This window comes from Agelaius phoeniceus, chromosome 5, assembly GCF_051311805.1.
Source record: "Agelaius phoeniceus isolate bAgePho1 chromosome 5, bAgePho1.hap1, whole genome shotgun sequence".
NCBI lineage: Eukaryota > Metazoa > Chordata > Aves > Passeriformes > Icteridae > Agelaius > Agelaius phoeniceus.
The window spans coordinates 36,732,035-36,756,594 of record NC_135269.1 but is presented as its reverse complement, the minus strand read 5'-3'; the positions used below and the strand labels follow the sequence as shown (position 1 = coordinate 36,756,594).

At 35.7% G+C, this 24,560-nt stretch overlaps 1 protein-coding gene across 1 annotated transcript in view; it reads right to left on the bottom strand.

The window, feature by feature from the left end:
• Positions 1 to 450: 450 nt before the first annotated feature.
• CAPS2 (calcyphosine 2) overlaps positions 451 to 24,560 on the bottom strand; it is a 30,268-nt gene continuing 6,158 nt past the window's right edge. The window contains 15 exon segments of the mRNA XM_077178028.1: positions 451 to 4,340; positions 5,587 to 5,714; positions 6,795 to 6,914; positions 7,457 to 7,611; positions 8,097 to 8,120; positions 8,123 to 8,228; positions 10,270 to 10,383; positions 11,604 to 11,696; positions 11,816 to 11,912; positions 13,447 to 13,521; positions 14,632 to 14,751; positions 17,095 to 17,162; positions 19,641 to 19,760; positions 22,506 to 22,661; positions 23,497 to 23,538. Of these exon segments, the coding sequence (XP_077034143.1) occupies positions 4,178 to 4,340; positions 5,587 to 5,714; positions 6,795 to 6,914; positions 7,457 to 7,611; positions 8,097 to 8,120; positions 8,123 to 8,228; positions 10,270 to 10,383; positions 11,604 to 11,696; positions 11,816 to 11,912; positions 13,447 to 13,521; positions 14,632 to 14,751; positions 17,095 to 17,162; positions 19,641 to 19,760; positions 22,506 to 22,661; positions 23,497 to 23,538 (1,581 nt within the window). The 3' untranslated portion in view covers positions 451 to 4,177.

The window sequence follows — 24,560 nt, the reverse complement described above, 5'->3', positions numbered from 1 at the left end:
TCAGTAAAAATGCCTCCTCTCAGCAACAAAGCCAAACATGGTGAGGATGCTGTATTTCCATTAGCAGACAAAGTGAAGCTACTGCAGGTTTGCTCTTTGTGTGCCTGTGCGTCGATTTTTCAAAGTGCTCTTAAACATTCCAGCTTACAGTGTCAGTGCATATTCACTTAATGAAGTAGTTACAGACCTTAAGAATAAAGAGTTAAATGACTTAACTAATTTCTGCTTGTCTTCTGGGAGCCTGCACATCTAATAGGACAAAATACATTCACACCATAATGCACTTCTGGTGTTTTCAACTACAGCAAATTGCTATAACTTTTTAGCAGAAGTGTAAATCATGGTGGCATGAAGACAACTAGTTCATTAAGCAGTGAATTTCAGTGAAGAATCTTCTTTGAGAACCCCACTTTAAGTAAGAACACACTCTAATTTGGAAAACATGGGCAATTCTTAAAAAGATAGCAAATGTAGAAAGCTTTATTTGAAATGCATTTAAAGGCAGTAAACCCAGTAGTTTTTAAACCCAGTAAACCCAGGTTTTAAAGCTACAAAGCATTGATTAAATGAAAGAATTCAGTTCATTAAATGTTCACAAGTACATAAGAGCAAGTCAGAACACAATTATTCAGGCCATTGAGACAACTCTTAATAAAAAATCAGATACCACAGACCTTGGTTTGAATAGTTACTGTGTTTTTCTACTCAATGTAAGCATGGTGGGCAAACCTTGGGAAGAATTTGGTTTGAATTCTTTGCCACCATCTGAAGTTTAGACAATGAGAAACTGTGGGCAGAATAAGATTGACTTTTGTGAATGCCATTAAAAATTTTTCATAGACATCATGTCTGATGAGGCAACAACTGATCACAGAATCAGTAAGGTTGGAAAAGACTGTAAAAGATCTCAGAGTCCAACTTTTGACTAAACACCATGTGCTAAGTCATTTCTTGGACACTTACAGGGATGGTTACTCCATCATCTCTGGGGAGCCTGTTCAAATGCTTGATCACCCTTTCAGTGGAATTTTTTTTCCTGATGTCTAATCTTAACCTCCTCTCACTGCAGCTTGAGGCCATTTCTTCTTGTGCTGTTGCTGGTTACCCAGTAGAAGAGGCCAACCCCCACCTCCTTTCAGGTGTGTGTAGAGAGCAGTAAGGTCTCTCCTGAACCTCCTTTTCTGCAGGCTAAACAACCCCAGCTCCCTCAGCTGCCCCTCATATGACTTATTCTTTAGACCCTTCACCAGCACTGTTGCTCATCTCTGGACACGCTCCAGCACCTCAATGTCCTTCTTGTAGTGAGGGGCCCAGAATTGGTGAGGTGTGGCCTCACTGGCACCCGGTACAGGGGAGCAGTCACTGCTCTGCTCCTGCTGGCCACACTATTGCTGACACAGGCCAGGATGCCACTGACCTTCTTGGCCACCTGGGCACACACTGGTTCATGTTTGGTTGCTGCCAACCAGCACCCCCAGGCCCTTTTCCAGCAGGCCACTTTCCAGCCACTCTGTCCCCAGCCTGTAGTGCTGTATGGAGTTGTTGTGACCCAAATGTAGGGCCTGGCATTCAGCCTTGTGGCCCAAGTGTAGGACCCCACACAACTGGCCTCAGCCCATTGATCCAGCCCAGATCCTTCTGCAGAGCCTTCCTCCCCTCCAACAGATCAATACCCCCACACAGTCTGCAAACTTACTCAGGGGGCACTTGATTCTCTCACACAGATCATCAATAAAAGTATTAAACAGGACTATCCCCAGTACTGAGCCCAGGGAAAACCACCAGTGACTGTTCACCAGCTGGATGTGGCTCCATTCACCGCCACCCTCCTGGACCCATCCATCCAGCTAGTTTTTTACCCAGCAAACAGTGCAGCTGTCTAAGCCATGAGCAGCCAGCCTCTCCAGGAGAATGCTGTGGGAAATGGCATCAAAGACTTTACTGAAGTCCAGGTAGACAGCTCCCAAAGCCTTTCCCTCATTTACTAGGGAGGTCACTTGATCATAAAAGGAGATGAAGCTGGTCAAGCAGGACCTGTGTAAATGACCTTGTAGTTAATAGAAATTACATAGCTAACAGGTTTCACTTAATTACCACACTGCTTTCATTTTCAGGAAAATTTTGACCTTTAGAATTTATCTTAGATTATCCTGTTAGGGATCTGTCTTCAGATAAAAAAAACAATGCAGGACTATAAAAGCTATGTTCTTATAACAGCACCTCATTTCCATGATAACAACAAAATAAATTTGCAGTAGATATGACTTACACAGCTTCTTCTGACAAGCAGGCCCACTTAGTATACATCTATTTGTCTTGAATCTTTTCATTCCATAGGAAAATGTGGAACAATTTTCCTAAAAGCTTTGCAATAAAATTAAACATTGCATAAAGAAATATGTCAGTACCTCATTTCACAATCACTTTCATTCATTAAATTGAGCTACAGTTTTATCTGTTGGTACAATTCTCCTATGTGAAAAAGTCTAAATAGAACATGATTCTTTAAAAAACTAACAAAAATGTGACTTGGCATTTTTTCAGAAATTTGAATGAACTCATTAAAGAGCAGATCCCTCTACAACCAGCTAAAGTTTCCCTTCTCAGAATTACCTGCCCTTCTCAGAATCACTAGTTCCAAGGATAATAATTAACAATACCTTTCCAGCAAGAGAAATTCCAGCAAGAATGGGGAACAAGAAAATCATAATGAGTCAGAATTCTTGCTCAGAATATGCATTGACAAAATCTGCTTTTCCCTGTAAAAAAAATATGTACAGATTTTTGCAGCCCCAAAAGAACCCACCCAAGATCCCTCATTTGAGGATTTAGAATAGAACCTCCAATACTTGTTACATTTGAGGCCATGGTCAAACAATCCAGACATAAAAACACACAAGTTATTAGAACAAGGAAGTACTATATCTGGACTATGCTAGCCAGCCACAGGGGACCAAAGCCCTCATTCCAGCACTGCCCTTTAATTCCTATGAAACACAAATTCTGTCTCAGAGGAAGATTGCTTTACCAACAGACTATAAATTCAAAACCAGGCAGACAAGCTTAGAGGAAAGTTATATATTTTAATTGCATAGGCTTAAGAAATGCAGTTCAACATATAGTTAATTTCAGTGACAGGTGTATGAAAATCAAAGTCTCTCTCTCTCTCTCATTAACTGTGTATTTTTATTTCTTAACACAAAGAATTTTACAGAATTAGCAAGATGTATTACATTGAAAAGCGTACCTGTCAGAACATTTGAAATAGCAAAGAATATTTTAATTTATAATTTAATTTTCGTGGTTGCCGAGGCGGTTGTTTTGGGCCTTTTTAAAATACTTTTCTGTTTTATACTTTCAGAATAGATAGGGAATGCTATATATCAGTTTGACAAAATATATAATTGCTATGTTTTAGTTAAAAAATCTCAGCAATATAAAGACAACAGATATTTAAATATAATTTTTTAAACCATTTAGCAAAATACAGGAAAGAAAAATATGCATTACAAAATACAGGTGTGATTACTAAAACCTTTGAGATCCGATGCTCAGCTTCAGATGCCTGATCAAAATGACAAAGCAAGATCAGTCAAGAGGGTGCACAGGTCAAGGGGCTAAATGCTGTGCACATCTCTGCACTTTCAGTACAGAAGACATTCTCAAAACTGGAAAAGGATGACCTGCTCTCTTTCAAGCTAAGTACCAGCATAAGAAAAAATAAGCAAGACAAAGAATGTTTAAAGAAAATTTCTGAAGGAAAGCTAACATTCACATTTGTGCAGTCAAATGTGAAGATTTTCACAATGCATCATAAAACAAAATTTTCTCTTGCACATACCCCTTCAGGCATTTTAGTATTCTAATTCCCTCTTATTTTAAAATAGGAAACTTTATTTTAATATTTTAAAAAATGACTTTTTGTATGGGAAACAGCCTTAATAATTTCCAGTGAAAAGACATGAACAGCATTTTTATTAGAAGAATGGCTAGCATAACTCAACAGACACTCCATTAAATTTGCCATGTATTATTCTGAAAGCATCTGAAGTTTTCTGCCCCTGATTTCAGTTTAAGACATTAATTATAAAGTAATGCCCATCAAGATTAAATCCTCTCTTACTTAGTCACTCCTTGTTTAGAAAGTGTCCCTTCTTCTTTTTTGTCATCTTCCACTCTAAATTCTCCATGAATTCCTTAAGATATTAACAAAATCATCATCACCCACAATTCCAAAACTTAATCCTTCATAGTAATCTTCAAACTCAGAATAGGACACCTCACTGGGGTTGCTGCAGGACTCTTCTAATGCTTCTAGAAATGGTGATTGAATTTTTCCTCTTCTGCAGTTTTGCCTGTGAAAGTATATTTTTCTATTAAATACATTTTAAAGAAGAGTGAATATGTAGTATTTAATATACTTCAGGCAAGAAACTTTCAAATTTTAGCTTGCAGATATTTTTTCATTAATAAATTCAATATTCTGATTTCAGAATTAAGTCATTGGTTCACTTATTACCACCTGTGGAAATTACCTTACTTTAATAGCATGATAGAATTAAGTATCCACAGAAAACACAGGGTCAGCCAGTCACAATGAATTATGAGAGCTTGAAAATGTTTTTCTTCAAATGACTGCAAAAGCTGCATAATGCATTTGTAAACTAAAATTCTGAAGTTATCTTGTAAGAAATTGTATGTTTACTGTAATAAAACTTCAGAGTTCTGGGAAAACTTTAAGATGGAAATTGGCATTTGAAACATGTTCTGCAATTGACATCTGTGTCTTAGCAATTTTATAAAGATAGTACTCAAGATTATTTCATTGAGGAAAAAAGTACAAAAAATATGGCATTACAGCATTGGAAAAAAAATCATATATTGTATCCCTATACCCCCTGTGACTTCATGTATTATCATTAAAATCACTGGCAATATAAAAAAGCCCCTCTCTTCTACAGGTAAAAAAGAAAGGGTCATGACATTATGGAGACTTTCACAGTGACTAGTTTGGTACATGGAGGTATTGTTTTCTAAAACAGACATACAAGAATTTAAATTTCTATTTTTTCAATATCAGACTTTAAACATTTTTGAGAATCCTGGAAAAAATAATGAAGAATCCAGCATTTCCTCTCTACAGGATGACAAACCTGTCCCAGAAATAAATTCAGTTCCTTCTGAATAAATTATTCAAGTGCTGAGTACATTCCATGTCAGTTAGAATCCTTGCACATTTTGATGGAAAACAGTAATGTGAAAATGAGAGTATCCTACTAATTGAAAGATATTAATATCATATTTGCCACTGATAACTTACAGATGAAAGCTGTAAAATAACTGCTTACAGAGGTAGGGAAAAGAAGTACTCTGCATACAGACAGTATTAGCAGCTTGATAAAGGGCAAGTATTAAAATTGTGTATATGAACTCATTACTACTTACAGTTATGTTTGGAGAGATTCAATTCAGATGAAGAAAGTTCCCCTTTAACAGCTCAAGTCTAAGTAAATATGAAAGCAGTTTGTATTTCCAACCAGTTTCTGGATCTGCTATCTCTGCTAAGAAGATGATCTCCGTAGTTACAGATTTTTGTTTGTTTGTTCATCCGAATTACCTGCCAATACTAGAGGATGTTTCTTTGCACAGTAACATTTTCTGATATCTACCATAGGCACACTCCCAGTTTTGTTGAAATCTAGTTTCATATAAGCCTATAGGGGAAAAAAGAGTTTCATATTAGCATCTCAGGAAAAAAAAAAAGTGGAAAGATAAAAAGATCAAATACACTTAACTACCTACCACATACTTTTAGATCTTGTGGAATGGATGATGTCAATTCACCTATCTTATGCAAGGCACCAGATACTAGAAAATCCTTCTAGATTATGCAGTTTCATGATTATTTTACCTCAGCAGTTTTCACATCAAATGTGTGGCCAACACAAAAAAAATTGTGAACACAAAAAAATTGTCTCCTCTCCCTAATTTCTAGCTCATCTTTAGAATCAGAAGTTCAGCTGCTTCCCTTATGCCTCCTCTAATTATTAAGATTCCGCATCATTCTGACAGAAGCCTCCCCACAGCCTCTCCAGCACTGCTAACAGCAGCTTCATTTGCATTTCAGTTTACTCAAATACACATGCTCCATACATAAAGCTAGGAGAGTCAGATCCTCCATGATAGAAAGCATGAAAGTATTTGTCATTTTTCTTGATCTTGATATCCAGTTGCTACTCCTTTGGCTGGTTTGTGATCAGTGTCTGATACTGCAAACAGCTCCACATTACATTATAGACAAATAACAAGTGGCATTTCCCATATAACATGTCTCATAAATATGATGACTCTTACTGTTGGTCTCAAAGGAGACAAGTATTGCTGCATCCTATTTCAGGCACTGCAGGAAGAAAGTCTACACATGCATTGCCAAAATTTGTGATTTGTGATTTGCCAGAATAAGGAAACAGGCTTCTGGAAAAGATCATCTTAGGGTGCCAGATACTTTATACATGGGACTGAACTATAAGAACAGCACATATGCATGAAAACTCAAAATAATAAAGGAATTAATTCTAGAATTTAAAATGAACTAATTTAACAATGGAACAGCATGCAGTCCACTAATTTACCTTTCTGTTGATAAACTGATCTGAAACTTCAAGAAGTCAATTTCCATGTATAGAACTTAAGAAAAATAGCAACAATACCCAACAACTAGAATATGATGAGTGACTAGCTCCAAAGTTAGACTGCAAAATATCTACACTTAAAATATCTGCAATAAAACTTACTTTTCTTACAAATTTTTTCCTATATTCATTCATTTCTCCAAATATGGCATGAGTAAATTCTCCACAGTCGAGCTTATCACTCTTGATATCATCAAGAATAAGCCATAAGGATTAAAAGTCCTGCAATTTAAAAATATTTTGCCTAAGTTCTTCATTATATCCTGAAATAGAACAATTGCTATAATTGGAAATTATGATATTCTCTCAAAACCCCCCAAACTTCTAGATCCATACTCACTCAAAGATCTGTTAAAATAACACGTCATCAGTGGTTGGTCACTGATGACCATAATTCACATTGTTGGCAGTTCTGATAGCTGTGAGCTACTTTTACAACATAATATATAAAACAGAGAAAGAACCTAAGTAAAGAACAAAACTATTTTTCTAAAGCCTAAAGAGAAAAAAGGGGTTGCAATCACACTTGTTTCTTCATGTCATGATGTAAAAAAAGATTGCATGTTTTAAAATATATTTTTTTTTATTTTGAAGAACTTCACATAGAACTGAGTGCAGAAATGCCAACATACCTTAAGGGGAAAAAAAACACCAAAAGAAAACATGCACAACCCAGGTATGAAACTATAGATTTAAGCAAGGAAAAGAAGCAATTCCATAAATTAAGAAAGATAATACCCATGTTTAGTTCCAGCTAGACTCACCCCTTCAGACATTTCCAAATGGAATACTTTTAGAGCTTCTTTCAAGGTTGTCCGAGAGAGCAGACCGTTTCTGTTCTTGTCTATTTGTAGGAAATATTTTCCTAAGCCTGTTATAACCCCAAATCCTCTTTTACTTAGTGTTTCTCTGAATATACCTGAGGATTTAGAGAAATAAAGGACACAACATTTACCTGAAATTGTCCACTTGCTATGGAGACAATATAGAGGTAAAGAACACCACGTTCTTTACTTCTATATGATGGTGCTGCTTAGAAAGACATACCCATGCATTCAGGTTCCCTTGTGTTTGATGAAAAAAAGCCAGTCCAAAAGGAAATCATCATTTTTTTAACATTTGAGTGAAAATCATATAAAGTATGTTTAACAAGCAATATCTAACAAACTTTTTTCAAAGAGACCACATAAGAAAAGAAAAAATGGCTATTGCCCTCAATATGTTAAGACTGTAAAACTGCCTACTTCTGTGAGAACTGATCACATGCCATTATTTAACATACAAAGCAACTATGGAACAACTACGTCAGAAGAATACAGAAATTCCATTATGAGACACAGAGTTGCTTCTTTATTCTAAAAAGATAGAGAAACTAAAATTGAATGGGTTCTGGTAGATACAAACCTTGAATCTTCCTGAAAACTTCCTTTCATTGACTACTTGCCTGGAGCACTCTTCCTTGAGTTCCAGAGAGGAAGCTCTACAGAAGTCAAAATTAATGTTGATTGGTAAAATTACATGTAATATGACTATACTCTAAACAGATGTAGTAAAAAATGCCAACATACTCAACTTTAATTCATATACTACCCTTGTAAACACAATATCCAATTGCTTGAGGTTGAGAGGGCACTCACAAAAGTTTTTGCTGACCAGCTGCAGATACGCCGAAATTCTCTTCTAACAATATTAACTGGAATTGCCTCTACTAATTTACTACCCAAGGTTAATTCCTCCCATGCATAAAATCTCCAGAAGTTTAGTTCAATCCTAATCTCATACCACTGGAAGAGTTTGTTAAAGTAACTACATTTAATCACCAACAAGAAAAAACATGTAATACTTTTCAAATCTCTCTTTAGAACACAAATAGCAAAGGTGTAGACCAAAAGTATATCTAGAAATTATGATTAAATTTTGTGGAGTTTTCTCTGCTAAGTTCCCTTCTGAGAAGGGCTTCCCACAAGCCTTCATTAAAAATTACTATAAAGGTTGATAAAAAAATATTTTGGAAGAACCTACTGGAACAAAAAAAAAAAAAAATCAAAGTCCTACAATTATTTTAATCAGAATATTTTAAAAAATGGAAAATCATTACTGTCAACTCTGAGCTGCTTGTTCACCAGTGTTTTTCCATGACAAACTCCTGCTTTCTGAGGCCAAAGACTTATCTCTCTCCCATCTAGTAGGACTTTTCATCTCCACTTTGGGTACCTTCCATTATGAAGTCCCTAAAAGCTTTCCTACATCAGATCACCTAAACTGGAAAGTCAACAAGCACCTGCAGAGGACCAAATATTCCCTCCAGAACATACGTAAACCAAAAGATTCATGGTTTGTGACAGAAGGGCATAGCTGCTCCTGGGAACCTGCAGTAGACATTTTGGACTACAGCTGAACAGGATTTTCTGTCAGTAGAGAAATGGAGGTAAGAGGACTCAATTCAAGATTTATGCACCAGAGAATAGAGGGCTCAATAACATCCTCATACAAAAGAAAAAGATAGACTGAAACTTAGTCACTAATGGAAAGAATACAGAGAGAGTATAAAAAAGGAAATAATAATCAATTCTACCACAGGTAGTAAAAAATCCAAAATTACAACCCATTGAGCTGCTCTTCTTTATGGTTCTTCTATTCAGAGATAACATTGGTTCAATTCCAAATTTCACAGGTATAAGATTAGCCACAAATGATAGAACAAGCTGCTTTACTTGAATGATAGGCTGCTGAGATGTAAAATGTCTTACATAAACTAGCTGAAATTAAACTATATTGTGTTTTATTTCACTGAAACCTAGCCGAGAGGGAACAATTAGCACTAAGCATCATACAACTATACAGTTCTAGAACCAATTAAATTTGAATTTACTGTTCTATGCACTGTTAGCTTACTATGGCTCCTCTGCAAAACTTTCAGTCTAAAGGGACTTTAAGTGAATATAACCATATCTGAGAACAAGCTTCAGGTGTCTAAACAATTGCAGAAAGAAAATAATAGTCAAGTTCGGCTAACAAACAGACAGAGTAGTCTTTAGATACTGAGCATATTTAATTGAAATTAAAATTATTCTCTTCCTAATCAGGAAGGGATCAAAGTATAAAATATATGAGGAGAGCCTGGGAGAGCTGGAACTGTTTAGCCTGGAGAATAGAAGTCTTGAGGGGTCTTAGCCTCAAGTACATAAGAGTACCTGACAGAAAGGAGTAAAGAAAACTGAGACAGGTTCTGCTCAGTGGTGCCTGTTGACAAGACAAGAGGCAATGTGCACAAACTAAAACAAAGGAGGTATATGATTTGTATATAAAAACATGTGACCTCTAACAAAGCAAAAGAACAGATTCACATTTCCATTCTTTCTTTAAAATTACTCCTTACCATTCTAGGAAGTTACTGGACTATGCAAAATCTTCTAATATCAATTACTAATTTCTCCTAACAACAGCCTCAGTATGGATTCTGCTTTTAGCAGTATAAACAATAAGGAATTAGGAACTAATTTTTTTTTTTTTTTTTTTTTTTTTTTTTGCTTAAGAAAGGAAAGGTAATTTGAAAAGCAGTTATCAGCACTTATTTTAGGTAATCCATAGCTGCTTCATCAATACTTATCACACGAAGGGTGAAGAAAGGGTTCTGCTTAACACTTTCTGGAAGGTTATGATCGACACTTCAGAAAGTCAGATTGGCTCCCTGTTGGTAAAGCACACAATGATTTGAAAATAGGTTGTGTATTTCATACATAGAGGGGAAGGAGAAATAAAGAAAAGCAGCAAACTAAAAGTAAAGAAGACTGAGAAGAATAAAAATTGCAGTAGCTCTAACTGTAATATCTGGGCAGGCTTGGTTTATAAAGTCTCCAAAACTCATTACTTTGGAAGGAGGAGAGAGAGATACTGTTCCTGTGCAAGGGTCTCAACCACTTGGACTTTGCAAGAGATCTGCATGTCTTTATGTCAGCCCAGGCAGCATGATAGCAGATATGGAGATTCACAGACAGCATCATTCCAAAGAGGTACTGATCTTTAGGATGCATCTTTATTCAGAATAGACTTCCATCTGCAGGCTGCAAAAATACACATGACAATAAAACATGAATATCCCAACAAGTAGCTTTATCTTCCATATCATAACTCATCTATTTCATCTTCTAAATTCTTAGGTGGTTGTGTGAGCAGTTAGGATAGGCATGTGATTAGACAAAACACACTAAAACTCATGTCAACATCTTTTACTTTCTACATTTCTCACAAACATGGTTTTTCCTCCTAACTTCAGATTTGCAGGAGCATTTGAAGAATTTGGTGAAAACAGTCTGTACTTGAAAACTTTCTCAAGTATTTATAAACCATGAACACTTTGGGCAGTACAGAAGTACAGCAGTACAGAAGGTGCAATATGATTTTTAATCAGCCACCAGATTAGATGGTAGACAAAGCTTAACATTGTTTCATACACTTGCTCTAAACAGCTGTTGTTTACATTTCAAACTGTAGATTAAAAACAATAATTAACCTGCCATTTCTTCATGTTTAAAAAATATTTAATCATTGCTTCGAGTGTGCCAGCAGACCTTGCAAAGATTATTTACTTTCATCAAGTACTTTGGTCTACTTCAGGACCTCCTTCCCGAAAGAAGTGGATCACTTCGTCCAAAAAAGGTCCAGACTGTCAGCAGTCTTGTGCCCTCTAGGGGGAGAACTGCAAAGTACAGCTTCATCTGAAACCTAAATTTGGAACCTCTAAAACGTGGCACAACAAAAAAATCCAGACTTCTGAAAATCTTTAATTCAAAAAAGTCTCTTAAGGGGAAGACATTTGGTCTTCCCGGAAGGCTAGATCCCAATTACAATTCAAATATCCAAATATTACCTCCAAAGAAATAGTATTACATTCAGCAGAAGAACACTTACAACGTAAATGTCACTAAGATCATAAGCTTTTCCCTTTCTTTGTCCACGTTGATGACGATAAACTCCCTTATGAATGAAAGGTAAGGCATTTGAATTATTTGTGAAATAATTCAAAACTGGTACTAAAACAATTATATTTATTTAAGCTCCTTGGATGCTTGGATAAGTGAAATATGTTTTCTAAAACCCCTTTTAAAAAGTAATTAATCCTACCTGTTTTTTCCAAACTGTCGAAATTCATACACAGTAAGGGATTTGTCACATGTGAAAAAAAATCCAATCAACTCCCTACAAGCATCATGACCATTTCTAGAAGGAAAATTGAAAAGCACCTTTATGTTTTTCATCTACATAAATCTAATTCAACCCAAACATAAGTAACATTTATTTTGGACTCAGAATGGTTTGAGTTAAAAGGGTCCTTAAAGATGACTAAGTTCCAAAACCCCTGGCGTGGGCTGGGTCACCTTTCACTAGACCACTCTGCTCAGAGCTCCATCCAGTCTGGCCTTGAACACTTACTTGCAGGCATGGAGCATCCACAGCTTCTCTGTGCAACCTGTTCCAGTGCCTCACCTACCCCACAGTAAAGAATTTCTTCCTAATATCTCATCTAAACCTGTCTGCTTTTAGTTTGAAGTCATTCCCAATTGTCCTATTACTACACACCCTTTAAAAAAATACCCTCTCCAACTTCCCTGCAGCCTTTTGTGGGCACTGGAAGGGTCTAAGGCAAGAGAGTCTCTCTGCAGCCTTCCCTTCTCCTGACTGGACAATTCAACTCTCTGAACCTGTCTTCCTAAGAGAGGTGTTCCATCCCTCTGATGATCTTTGTGACCTTCCTGTGGGTCACTCCAAAGGGTCCTTCTCGTGCTGGGGAGCTCAGAGGTGGACAGAGCACTGCAGGTGGGGTCTGACAGGAGAGAAGCAGAGTGGCAAATCCCCTCCCTCGCCCTGCTGGCCATGTTCTTTTGGTGCAGCCCAGGACATGGCGGGTTTCCTGGGTGCAAGTGCACACTGCTAGATCATGATGAGCTTCTTATCCACCAGAACCCCCAAGTTCTTCTCCTCAAGGCTGCTCTCAGTATCCATTTTATTTCCAATGTTGCATGCTGTACAATTGATTTTTTTAAAGAGCTCTTTGACTATTTTCTCTAACCCACCATGAAATTCAAGTTGTGGATTCGGTCACGTATTTTAATTCAATATTCCATTCTCCATAATGCTAAAACACCTCTCAAGGTTTCATGTTTTAGTATGCCAATATAATTTTCACTGATTAACTAAAGGATTACACACACCAGGACTACTGCATTCATTGAGGTATATGAAAGTGTGTTGCTGAATATTCAGCTGTGTCTAACAAGTATACAGCTCACAGCTGCAGAAAAGCATCACTTTCAAAACTGAAAAATATGTTTATGCTACCACTACTCAAATCAGAACGTTCTAAAATTTAATACATTAGCAGCTATGAACAAGTTGCAAAGCCACTGCTACTTATAGTAGTTGTCACATCTAAGATAAGGCTAAAATAATTTTAAACAACTGAGATGCAACAGCTAAAAGCACTATTTTAGACAGCCCCTGTGGTAACTGTCCTGAGTAGAGCTATGGGTATGATGGTAACATAACACAACTAACAGATCTTAACATTGTACAGCGGGACTGTAAAGCCACTATCCATTAGCCACGTCAAAATTTGTACTACACATGGACACCCACACATACTTTTTCCTTCAACAGAGAGAGCAGAAATATTCAGTGCAATTAATCAGTCCAAGAGAGTAATCCTCATTCACAAATTGAGAGCATTGAAAAACTTCACAAAATTTGTGATTACCTCGATATAATCCTACTATTGAAGCGTAGCTTGTTGAAGAGCATGTTCTCCGTTAGTCCTGATTTGGTCCTTATTCTGTGAAAATAATGCAGCATGTTAATGATATCTATATGCTCCCAGATAATTGTTACATAAAACTCAACCATTTTCCAACAGCAAAAACCATGCAATACAGTATCCTTGGCAACTGGCTGAGGAGATGATCCTTTGTAGTTGAATTAGAAAGCAACTCAGAGCTGTAAAGTGTTCTGTTATTATATAATATGAGAGTACATTCACAGAGAACATAGATATGAATGGGAAATTTTGTTTACATACACTTACATAAAGAATTAACCTTTACCTCTACCACCCACCACAGTTCCATGAAACAATGCATTCTCTTGAAAAAATATCCAGGTGGGGGCATTTTTACCCACATAAATATTTTATATTGGCCCTATTACCAGTTCCAGAAATGAAGATTTGTCTATGTGATGGATGTAAGAAATTGAGACTGTTATTTTGGTCTTTTTTTCCTTTTTTTAAAAATACAAAAATGACATTTGATGAAAAAGACTTAAGAGCAGGATGTTAAAATGCACAAAGCAGAAATTCTTGCCTGAATGTTGAGAAAAATAGAACAAAACTCAGATCTGCAGATTCATTTAATTTCATGGATCACAGTGTTTCCTCAGGTTTTTTTTTAAGTCCTTGAAGCTACTAGTTCAATGTTGACTGTCCAGGAATGTCATTTAAATGCCAATAGGGTTAATTATTGCAGCAGAAATCAAAACATGAAAGAAAAGTATGATTATTGTGAAGGTCTACATTAGCATTTACAGATGCATATTTATGCAATTTATGCACCTAAGGATAGGAATCTCTGAAAGGATTGCAAACATCCAACCACTTAGAAAAGGCTGGCAAATCCTTGTGATGAATAATATCAACATAAGCTTAACAATGTTCTCCCAGTTTTTATAAATTCTATGAATCAATCATAATTCACAGAGAATTCACAGAGAATTCACAGAAAAAGGTCCCTGTTATCTCACTAGGCAATAATAATCACAGGAAAGCTACAAAAAAGGCCTCACATGAAGCCGGTGGATCCAAGCCAAAACCAGAACATTTGGAAAAGCAAACAGAATTCACATAGCTAAAAAAAAATACATAGCAGAAAATTTACTTTTATAAACTTACTTTGTTTCATGGAGGGTCCTTTTTCTAAAACACATTGGTGCCATCCCAACTCCCAAAAGTCCTGGAGCTTCCTGGCAAGCATCAGAATGTGTGGACTGCTCTGGATCACTTATAACAGCTCTGACCACAAAGAGCAGGGAGAAACCCTCTGACTGTTAGTATGGCTGGATTTCAGGTCTTACATATTTTTATGCAGGAAAGAAAACACCCAAGAATAATACAGTAATACAATCTTGGAGCGATCCATTAAGATTGCATAAATTTGTGGGCCTAATTTTTTGTTTATTTTTACAAATTCTTTAGTCTATTTCACAAAATCAAACATATGCAATAATATTCTGGCCGTGCACTGCTATGTAGTAATGTTAAATGCAGATACATATTATTTAAAGTATATTTTATATGTCTTTATATAAAATAAATCTATTATTATGAAGGCTTGTGGGGTTTTTCATAATTTCTACTACTTCTGTAATATTTCATCAGTGATATTCTTTAACCATGACTCCCTCCAGTATCAGTGATATCAATGTACTAGCACTGGCCAGTGACATCACCTCAGAATCACAGAGTTGCCTAGGTTGGAAGGGACCTTAAAGATCATCTAGTTCCAACCCATGCTGTGGGCAGGACACCTTTCACTAGACCAGGTTGCTCAGAGCCCCATCCAATCTGTCATCCAACAAAAACATTGGCACTTCCTCCCTCAAAGTGCTAACTACACAGCTGAGAGGATTTCAAAGTGGCAACAAGCAAATAGGAACAGATTAACTGGGTTTTGAACGTTTTGATATTCTCTGTGTCAGTTCAACAAGTAAACAAAAGAAGAGAACCTTTAAAAATAAATGAGATGCTCATTATGCTATTGAAATGGTTATCAGAACGGAAAAAATAATTTTGCATGGCTATTATAGTTTAGAAAACTATAATAGTCTGATCTATACAGATACATCTTTGTACACATCAGTTACACTGATTTAATTGCAGGATCTGCTCTACTAAAAAAATATTCAAAATACCTTTGAATTTCCTTAAATAGCTTTTATTCATGCAACAGTTTTGAACTAATCTTTTCCGATTAACATCCTGATATCTGATTCCAATTTGTTTAGAAGTACTGACAGAGTTATATTTGGAACATAAACAGAGAGATTTTTTAAATTAAAACTTCATTCTGATGCAGCTGCAGCACTACTGAATATTGTTTTGACATTATCAACAGAAGAGTTCAGAGTAGAAGAAGGAAGACATGGAAAAAACAAGGCAAAGCAGCAGAAGGAGGAAAAACACAGAATGGGCACAGAGCTGTACGTTTAATGCAATATCAGTAGTACAAAAATACTTCAACGTAACCAGCATATTTTTAAGATCACCTCTGTAATAATCTTTAAAGGGATATGACACAAGCCAAGCACTTATCTGAAAACTGGGGGTTTCAACCCAGTACAGTTCCATAATTTTAATCCTGAGGATTAAAATTGGAATTTTACATTGTGTTTCATGACTGTCTTATTTCCCTCAGGCAACCTTCTTGTCATGTCAGCTTTTAAATAGTGTAAAAGTGCTAATAGACTTTCAAACAATATAGGTCATTTAAACTGCCACTGTAACAGAAACAAATAAAAACTAAAATGGTGAAGTGCAACAACATTTCAACCTCAAAATCTTAAGATTTGATGGGCTAGAACACCAGTGCAGATGACTCCACAGACTGTAAACTATGCACAGAATGCAAAATAATCTAGACATACCCACAGATAATTTTTTGTAAGTATAAAGTAATGTGAAACTATATTAAACTAGCTTGCATCTACTTATATTGTCATAACCAGACAGCTTGCATAAAGCCCTGAATTATTAAAGCATGCTTAAAATAGAGGGATCTTTCTGCACAGAAGCAATGCTTTCTTGAAGCTACAGGGATAGGGATAGCAATGAAGGCAGGAAATCTTACTGTACAACCTGTACCAACTCAATTTATAATAGTGCCCTTTTTTCCTACATGCCCAGCATTGGTGTAATAGTCCTTTATGCCTGAGAGGTGCTGTTTCAGTATTAATAAAGGATTAATAAATATTAATAAAACTATGATTTTTAGAAAGGGCAATAAATACTGACGACGTAATTTATAAGATCAGGCATCCATGTATTTTCTTGAGGTGCAAGAGGGTTATTTTCAAGATCTAGTGCTATTGTACAGACCTTAAAATAGGTTCAAGCATAAAATTAGGAATTATTTCCAGAAAAAAAATAACATATACATGGCACTTTAAACTGATATTTTAAGTTGCATTAAAAAGCCTTTCACTTAAAGAATTTTTTGCAAATAATACTACTACATAAGACTTCACAGGATTTGGAACAAGATGATCAAAACACCTCTTAAGCAAGAAAAGCCAAACACTAATGGATCTAAATTCTTCTGTAGGGAAAATGGAAATTTTACATTATAAATTCATTTACCTACATAATTGATCCACCATAACTTGTTCTACAACAGCCTGTTTTCTCTTCTCTGCAGTGACATCCTCCTGCAATGAAAAACTGGCTGAGAACAAGTGAAATATATAATAGCAGGCACTTCAAATAATAAGTTACCCTTTAAGACAGCATTCAGAGGTCACAAACTTACCCATGCCACAATTAATATTTTTTATCTTTTTAACAGAGTCTATTTGAATAAAGAATAGACATATAATATTCTCTGCTACACACTCAATTTGTCTATGCATATTAGTTGTAATTAATATGAGAATTCTAAAATCCTTTTAGATTTCTGTATTGTTTCTAATACATTCTGTAAGTACAATAGAGCCTGAGGAGACTCACATTATTCCAGGTTTTTCAGGTGACACAGATTCCATCTAAGAGAATAAAACTTTACCTCCAGCAATATTTAGTCAAAAAATTCTTTTAAGACTTAGTCTCAATTGCAAGATTTTTTTTCCTGCATGCCACAATAACTTTCTGCTGAGACAGAAATCTGAAAAACCTCTCAGGAAATATCATCCTAAAGGGGAAAGGAGATTTAACATGAACTTCTTTTTATTTTTATTAGAGTAACACTGATCATAACCTTGTACCATTCACTGTAAAGTGTGCAGGCATTGATCATAACCTGTTACACAGAGAGAAACCAAAACTCAAGAGGATGGTCCAGGATAGTATGGAGGCCACTAGCAATAACCAGGCCTCAGCACCTGTCTTAATCTTCCAAATTCCTGAAGTTTTTTACTGCATTTATTTTGCCTTTTATTCAAAAAAATTCATTTTATATATGAGAAAATATAGCTTATTGTTACTGAGGGGGTTTATGCAATCTCATTTTTTTTAGATATTCTGAAACTAAAGAATTAAAATCTTTTTCTAATTGGTCTTGTGTGCAAAGGAAATCCTAGAGAGATCCTGTGCTGACCATGAGTGGTAACAAATAACAAAAGGGTTTTGAAGACCTTCAGTAACACCTTGCTCAGACACCTGCTGGCTTTATTTTAAGGCATGGCAGCTACAGCATATCTTGTATTTTGTAGTTTTGCACTGCTCCCTTTCTCAGGGCTTTCACTGTACTTGCTTTAGCATTAAGTAGTTACTCTAGGGATACTTCAAGACTTTTTTCCATTATCTTTAGCCAGTAGTATAGATTTTTTAATTTATTCTAAAAATAAAAGCTTAAGTACTTCCTCAAAAGATTTTCTTGTCATGAAAATTAACAGTGACCTCAGTACAGCAATATCTGCATTCATTTCAACAAGACTAGAAATCAAATAAATGGTTGCAATGATGCAAAATTCAATGCACAATGATGAGCAAATAAAATTAATTAAAATTACTATTTACTTTTAAAAAATCATAACATTTCTCATGGCTTATTATTCCATGAGAAAGTTAGAATGCATAACCCTTTTCAGCAACCCCTTAAAAACCAGTTATAAAAGCCATCACTCTGCATATGCAAATACTGAATCATGCAATATCAAATGAAGGTTCTTCATCCCTATAAATGATCCTAAATTCAAGGCCTGCCTCAGATGGGGAAGACTCCTATTGTTCAGTCCCCAAAAAAGTAAAATTCACATCTATGTAATAAATCAAAGAAGTGTATTGGGTACATCCATGTAAGGAAAGTTTTAATTCCCCTCTCTGCATGCTACTGAGTCCATGGTGGTTTCCAGACTCCCATCTTCCTTCAGAAAGGATCTGACTAAAGACCAGAGCAAAAGCAATTGAAAGGAGCAGCTAAGGGAGCTTGGGTTTGTTTAGTTTGCAGAACCAGCAGCTATAAGGCATTCTGAAGAGAAGTTACAAAGAGAACCAAACTTTTTTGACAGAAGCCAAGAGTATAACAGGAGGTAAAGGTTACACACTGAGCCTTGGGAGAATTGGTGTTTGGAGTGGACAATAGGAAGAACTTCCTCACACAGAGAATAGCATGTACATGAAGATGTTGCCTAGAGACACTGTAGAAGCTCCATCCCTAGAGCTTGAAGACACAGCCAAAGTTGTTGCTGACTCAGTCGAATACTAGCTGATGGAAACCATTGAATAGAGGCTCAGCTAAAAGCTACAGATCACAGGAAATCCTAGAATCATAGATTATCCTGAGCAGGGAGAGATCCACAGGGATCATCAAAGTCCAACTTCTGACACTGAATGTAACATTATGTTTAGGTTCACTCAACTACCTCAGTTATTCTTAGTTGTATGAATGTATCTGTACATATTACTCATAATTTGTGTTCTCATTTATATAGATTACTGCATAAAATACAAGCACTGCAGATAAGATTTTAAAATGCTCACTGTTCACTGATTTTAAAATGTTCAGTTCAGCTCCCATTGAAAGAAATGTTTAAAGTCACATGATTTCAATGGGTGCAATTACATACTAGACCCAAATCTCCAAAGGCATAACTTCTGCTGAACTTTTGGGAAGCCATTCTCCACATCTAGGTGGAGAATAATAGCATACATACCAATAATACCAGCATAATACCAGTACAAATACTTACAGCTTCTGATTTCCTTATGTTGTGCTGCATATTATAAGGTAGGTTTGTATAGCATTGTTGCAGGAGAGCTTTCTTATCAAGGGTTACAAAATCATTGTGTCCATCTTCAAGCTGTGTACCCTACACAAAAATACATTCTTTTTATAACTCAAATGTAATGAATTGTAATAAAAACAAACTAAAAAATCCACATATGTTTTCCTCAAGAATTTATTTAAAAATACTACTTTCTTCTTTACTTTTTAATGTGTCTACTTCTTCTACTTCATGCTAACTAAAAGAGAATTTTGTTAAGCTTAGCTTTGTACAGAAACTGAACTTACAAGGAAAGACTAGAGAGCAAGATTTGTATCTTTTGAATACTTACCAGTTTTCATTCATACTGAAATAAATAACAAAATTTTTAAATCTCAAAAATACTGTGTTCCTACAAGCTTTGTGAAAAAACAGCATCAAGTCAGAGAAAGAAGACTTTAGTATCTCTGAGGGGAAGTAAAGAACTCATCCTTTTTCTGTTCAGCACAGGAACAGCCAAGTGGAAGCAGAGGATTTGCTGTTAGGTATAAAGCTCAAAGATCACTGTAGAGATACTGCTTTGTGACCAGTGAAGAAGTTAAATATAGCCTAGACAGGGAAAAGCCAAAGCATGCTACTGGTTCTAACAGACTTGTAAACCAGTCCCAGAGTATTACAGAAATATTTCCTACATGGACAATATGAAAAAAAAGGATGCAGAAAGTTTTCACAGAAACAGGTTTAGCAATCTCCTCTATGAGCACCTTCTTTACAGAAACGAGAAGTTGTTACAAGTTCCACTAATCAAGCAAAGCAAGTGTACTGAAATCTTTTTGTTTATTCATCTAATCAGGTAGTAATAATATCTAACACAAAAAAATTGTTCTGATAGACATTATATTAAAATCTGTGAGAAGAATTAACACACATGCTTCTAGTGCTTAACAAGCATCTTTCTGGAACCCAAAATCACCAGAAAAAAAAAAAAAGCCAGTCCTGCTTTTTCCCTCCTAGCATAAATTTGCCATCTATTTCTTCATTTTTAGATAACTTTGCTGCTCCTGTAAATACTCTTTTGATGGGCTTGCAGTAGTGCATATAAAGGAGTCACTCCTTGAAAAACAGATGATACTGATATCAGACCAGTACATTAGAGTGGAATCATTAGAAAAGGAAAAAAAAAAAAAATAAAAACCAAAACACCAAACTATAACAAATCTCCAGAACAGAAAACCTTATCTGTCATTAAACATTAAACTAAACCACAAAACACTTCAACTTTTTTTTTCATTCACCTCTTATTCACTGAATATTTATTAATAGGTTTTTTCAGATCCTCCTTTATCTGATCACTAAAAGTACAATTTGAAGAGAAAGCTCTTTTAAAGCTATCTACAATATGTGAAACAATCTTTCTTTTGAAAATCCTTCCCTTTTCATTCTACTGAATGTTAAGAAAGTAAATTCAGTAAACTCATTGTTATTCATCACAAACCTTTTCTCTGAAAAGCAATGAGCACAGTATGTTCTGTCAACATTTGCATACTTAACTTTGCATTAAGGTTCTTAAATGGTCATCTACCCTCAGCAGAATCCAGCACTCAACTGTCGTGAACGGCGGAAGAATTGCAGCACACAATATGCGTGAACAGCAAATCCCAAAGTTTATTGATAACTCACACATATTTATATTGGTGTTAATGAAGCTTATACATATTGCAAAAGCTGAGCTCATTATTGGTTAAAGCACACTTAGATCAACCACACCTACTTCTATGCTCTAATGATTATTTTGTTTCTATGTTTACATTCTTATAGCTACTCTACCTAGGCTATCTTCATTTTCTGGCAAACGATTTTCTCCCCCATCTTCCTGTTGCAGTGAAGGTCACCATGACCTCTGTCAGTGATTGGACACTTATTACTTAATCCCCAGCTTGTTTCCCCTATCCTTATCCAACGGTATCACATCAAAGTGGCCCTTCTCAGCTAGCCAATTATCCCCAAAGCTCTCCACACTCAACCAGTCCTCACAGCTGTTGTTACTTAGGTTTCCTGCCTCCTTACACCTACAATGATGCATCTTTCCCTGTTCAAACACTCGCCTCCACTATCTCAACCAAACACTACTAAAGTTGGGGTTTGTCACCCCTCTGTTTTCCAGTTTCTCTCCATTGATCTACCCTTCTTTCCACCTTAATTTGAAAACACAAAAGAAACCTGGCAGAATTAGTACAGCTTACAGTCCAACTGTACTGAATCTTATACCATATCAAAGCAAAAAGTACAGATAATATCTTTCATTATTTTAACCCCATATTCTTTTGCATTTTCAGTGTTAATAGTCCTCTAAGGAACAGATTAAATCTTTAATTTCTCCTTTTTTAAGTCCCAGTGTACAGAATAGTAATTAAAGTACTTCTAGACTTAAAAAATAAAAAAGTTTGAATTAATTTCTCGTTTTGGAAATAACACTTTACCAAGACCTTTCTGCTGTCTCTCCTCTTCTGATAGGCTTTAAGTTCTCCCTTATCAGTCATGCTAACCTTCAGGCTCAGGCTAGAGGTGCACTAGGAAGGCCAGTGTTACCTTCTTTACCAGAGAACACAACCAGACATAAATTCTCAGAGAACTTCAGTTTCTCTCTCTGCAACAACTGAAACAACCTTCCTACAGTTTATTTCCTCCTCAACATCAGATGTTTAATCAGATGTTTAAATTACATGGTTTTATTTCTTTACAATAAAAACACAAAATCAATTACATACATGTGCAAACCTTTCCAAACAGTATAATGAAATATTGATGTACATCTGCTATTTTAAAATGCAATTTCTAATTTCCAGCTACCTTTATTGAAGTGTCTGGACACTGGAGGTGGTCTTTTTTCTTTTCTGCAATTCTCTGAGGATGCTGCTTATATTCTTCCTTCATACCTTCTTCATACTGACCATGCTTCAACTTGGATCTGTCTCTGAGGGATGGCAGATTTTCTGGTCTTATCCTCTGCTCCAAAACAGAATATTAAAGCAATTAGTAATTAACATAAAAGCCTCTGTCTGGTCTATTGAATGTCAACAGCATTTTTTTAGTTCCTATAAAGTATATTGTCTAAAACCTCTTGACATAATGCTTCAAATTAAGAAAAAATGCAAACACTGCACATTCAGGCTTAATTTTCATTGAGTTCTTCAAATTCTACCATTTTTTAATCTAAAACATACACAGTCACATGGTTTTACATCACTTTTAAAGAAAGAAGTCAGATTCAATGGTTCTGCCTCATAAAATCACTAAAATGGAAATTCTGACATTTGATTTTTGGATGGCTGAAAATAGATGGATGGATGTTTTTTGGTCAGAAGTTCTAATACTCTTGTATGGCCAATGAGAAGTGGGACACTGTTCCTTAGAACAACATCAGCTGCACAGCTGAGTACCTTTCTAACCTTACACCCATTTCAGGCCTCTGCACAACAGAGGCTGGCATCAGTAGAAAGGGCAGCAATGACAGAAGTCCATGATTCCATTCTCTTCTGTCTCCCTGAGTAACTAACACCTTCAATATTTAAGTTCTATTCCCTCAGTGCTAATAAAAAAAAAAGTAAGGTGGCCTTCTCTAGCATCTCTACTCAACACTTGCAACTCATCTTGCAAAAACAGAGTTACAGTCCTGCTCTAGAAAACCATTCCACAAAACCCAAAAAGATTTATGTTTTTGAAGAGCCAACTTTCTCCTTCAAAGGAGGATTCACATCCCTTCCCTGGTTAATTCCTGAATTATAAGAGTATATTTAAATTTTTCTTCCAGAAGTGACCTCTTTTAGGAAGATTTACTTACACAGTTACTGAAGAAGCTGGAATCTATCTGGCTCAGAGAAAGCTTGGTCAGAGCCCCAGAAGCAAGAAATGCAGAAGTAAAGGCCTCTCAGAGGAATACATTAAAATATTTTAAAACAGCTTAAAAATCTTCTCCACAAAAAAAAAAAAAAAAAAAAAAAAAAAAAAAAAAAAAAAAAAAAAAAGATGGGGAGCAAGTCAGGCAAAAAAAGGGAGAGAGAAAGAGGGAGAAAGAGAGACAGAAAGGGTAAGTAAGCAGAAGATGCATTCCATTACTTTGGGCAGTCAGTATTTAAGACATAATGAAGGCAGAAAGGAAGCAACAAGACATAAAGGAAAGCAGAAAAGAAAGGGAGAAAGACCCTGAGAAACAAAACCCCACCAACCTTTTACTAGCACTCCTGCAACTTGACAAAGTTGTACATAGAAACTTTGTTTAAAAAAAAATGGTAAAGCAAGCAGTGTAAGCATAAGCATCCAGACCCAAAAGGCCATAACAACTGAAGCATGTTTGCACTGCACATTTACAATGCAGTAGAAAAGAAAATAACCTATCTGTAGTTACATGTTTACAGTTACATCTTGAGACATGTATAAATACCTATGTTGGGCACGTATTCTAAAAACTAGTATATTCTTAGTACATTGTTTTAAAACGACAAAAAAACCCCATCATTTCGGTTTTTACTTAAATGAAATTGGTTTTCAAGTAGAGAAACAATTTGGTTATATAGAGGAACATACAAAATAGTGATCTTGTCAGATTCACCTTGAACTCCAGCCAATCTGGAGTTCTTCCCTTCAAGTTACTATATTATTTGTTTCAAGGAGCATAGGTTATGTACAAATTAATTTAAAATAGGTTTTTCTTCTGGTTAAAATCCTGGTGGTTGTTTTTTTTTTTAAACTCATTTGGATATTTCTTAGGTTTACATAAGTTAAATCTTTTTGAAATAATGGACTTTGAATCAGTTTAATTTTAATTGTTTCTCCAATAAGCTAGTTCCTGTCACATAAAAGAAATTATAACATACTACATTTTCAGACCATATACCACAGTACTGA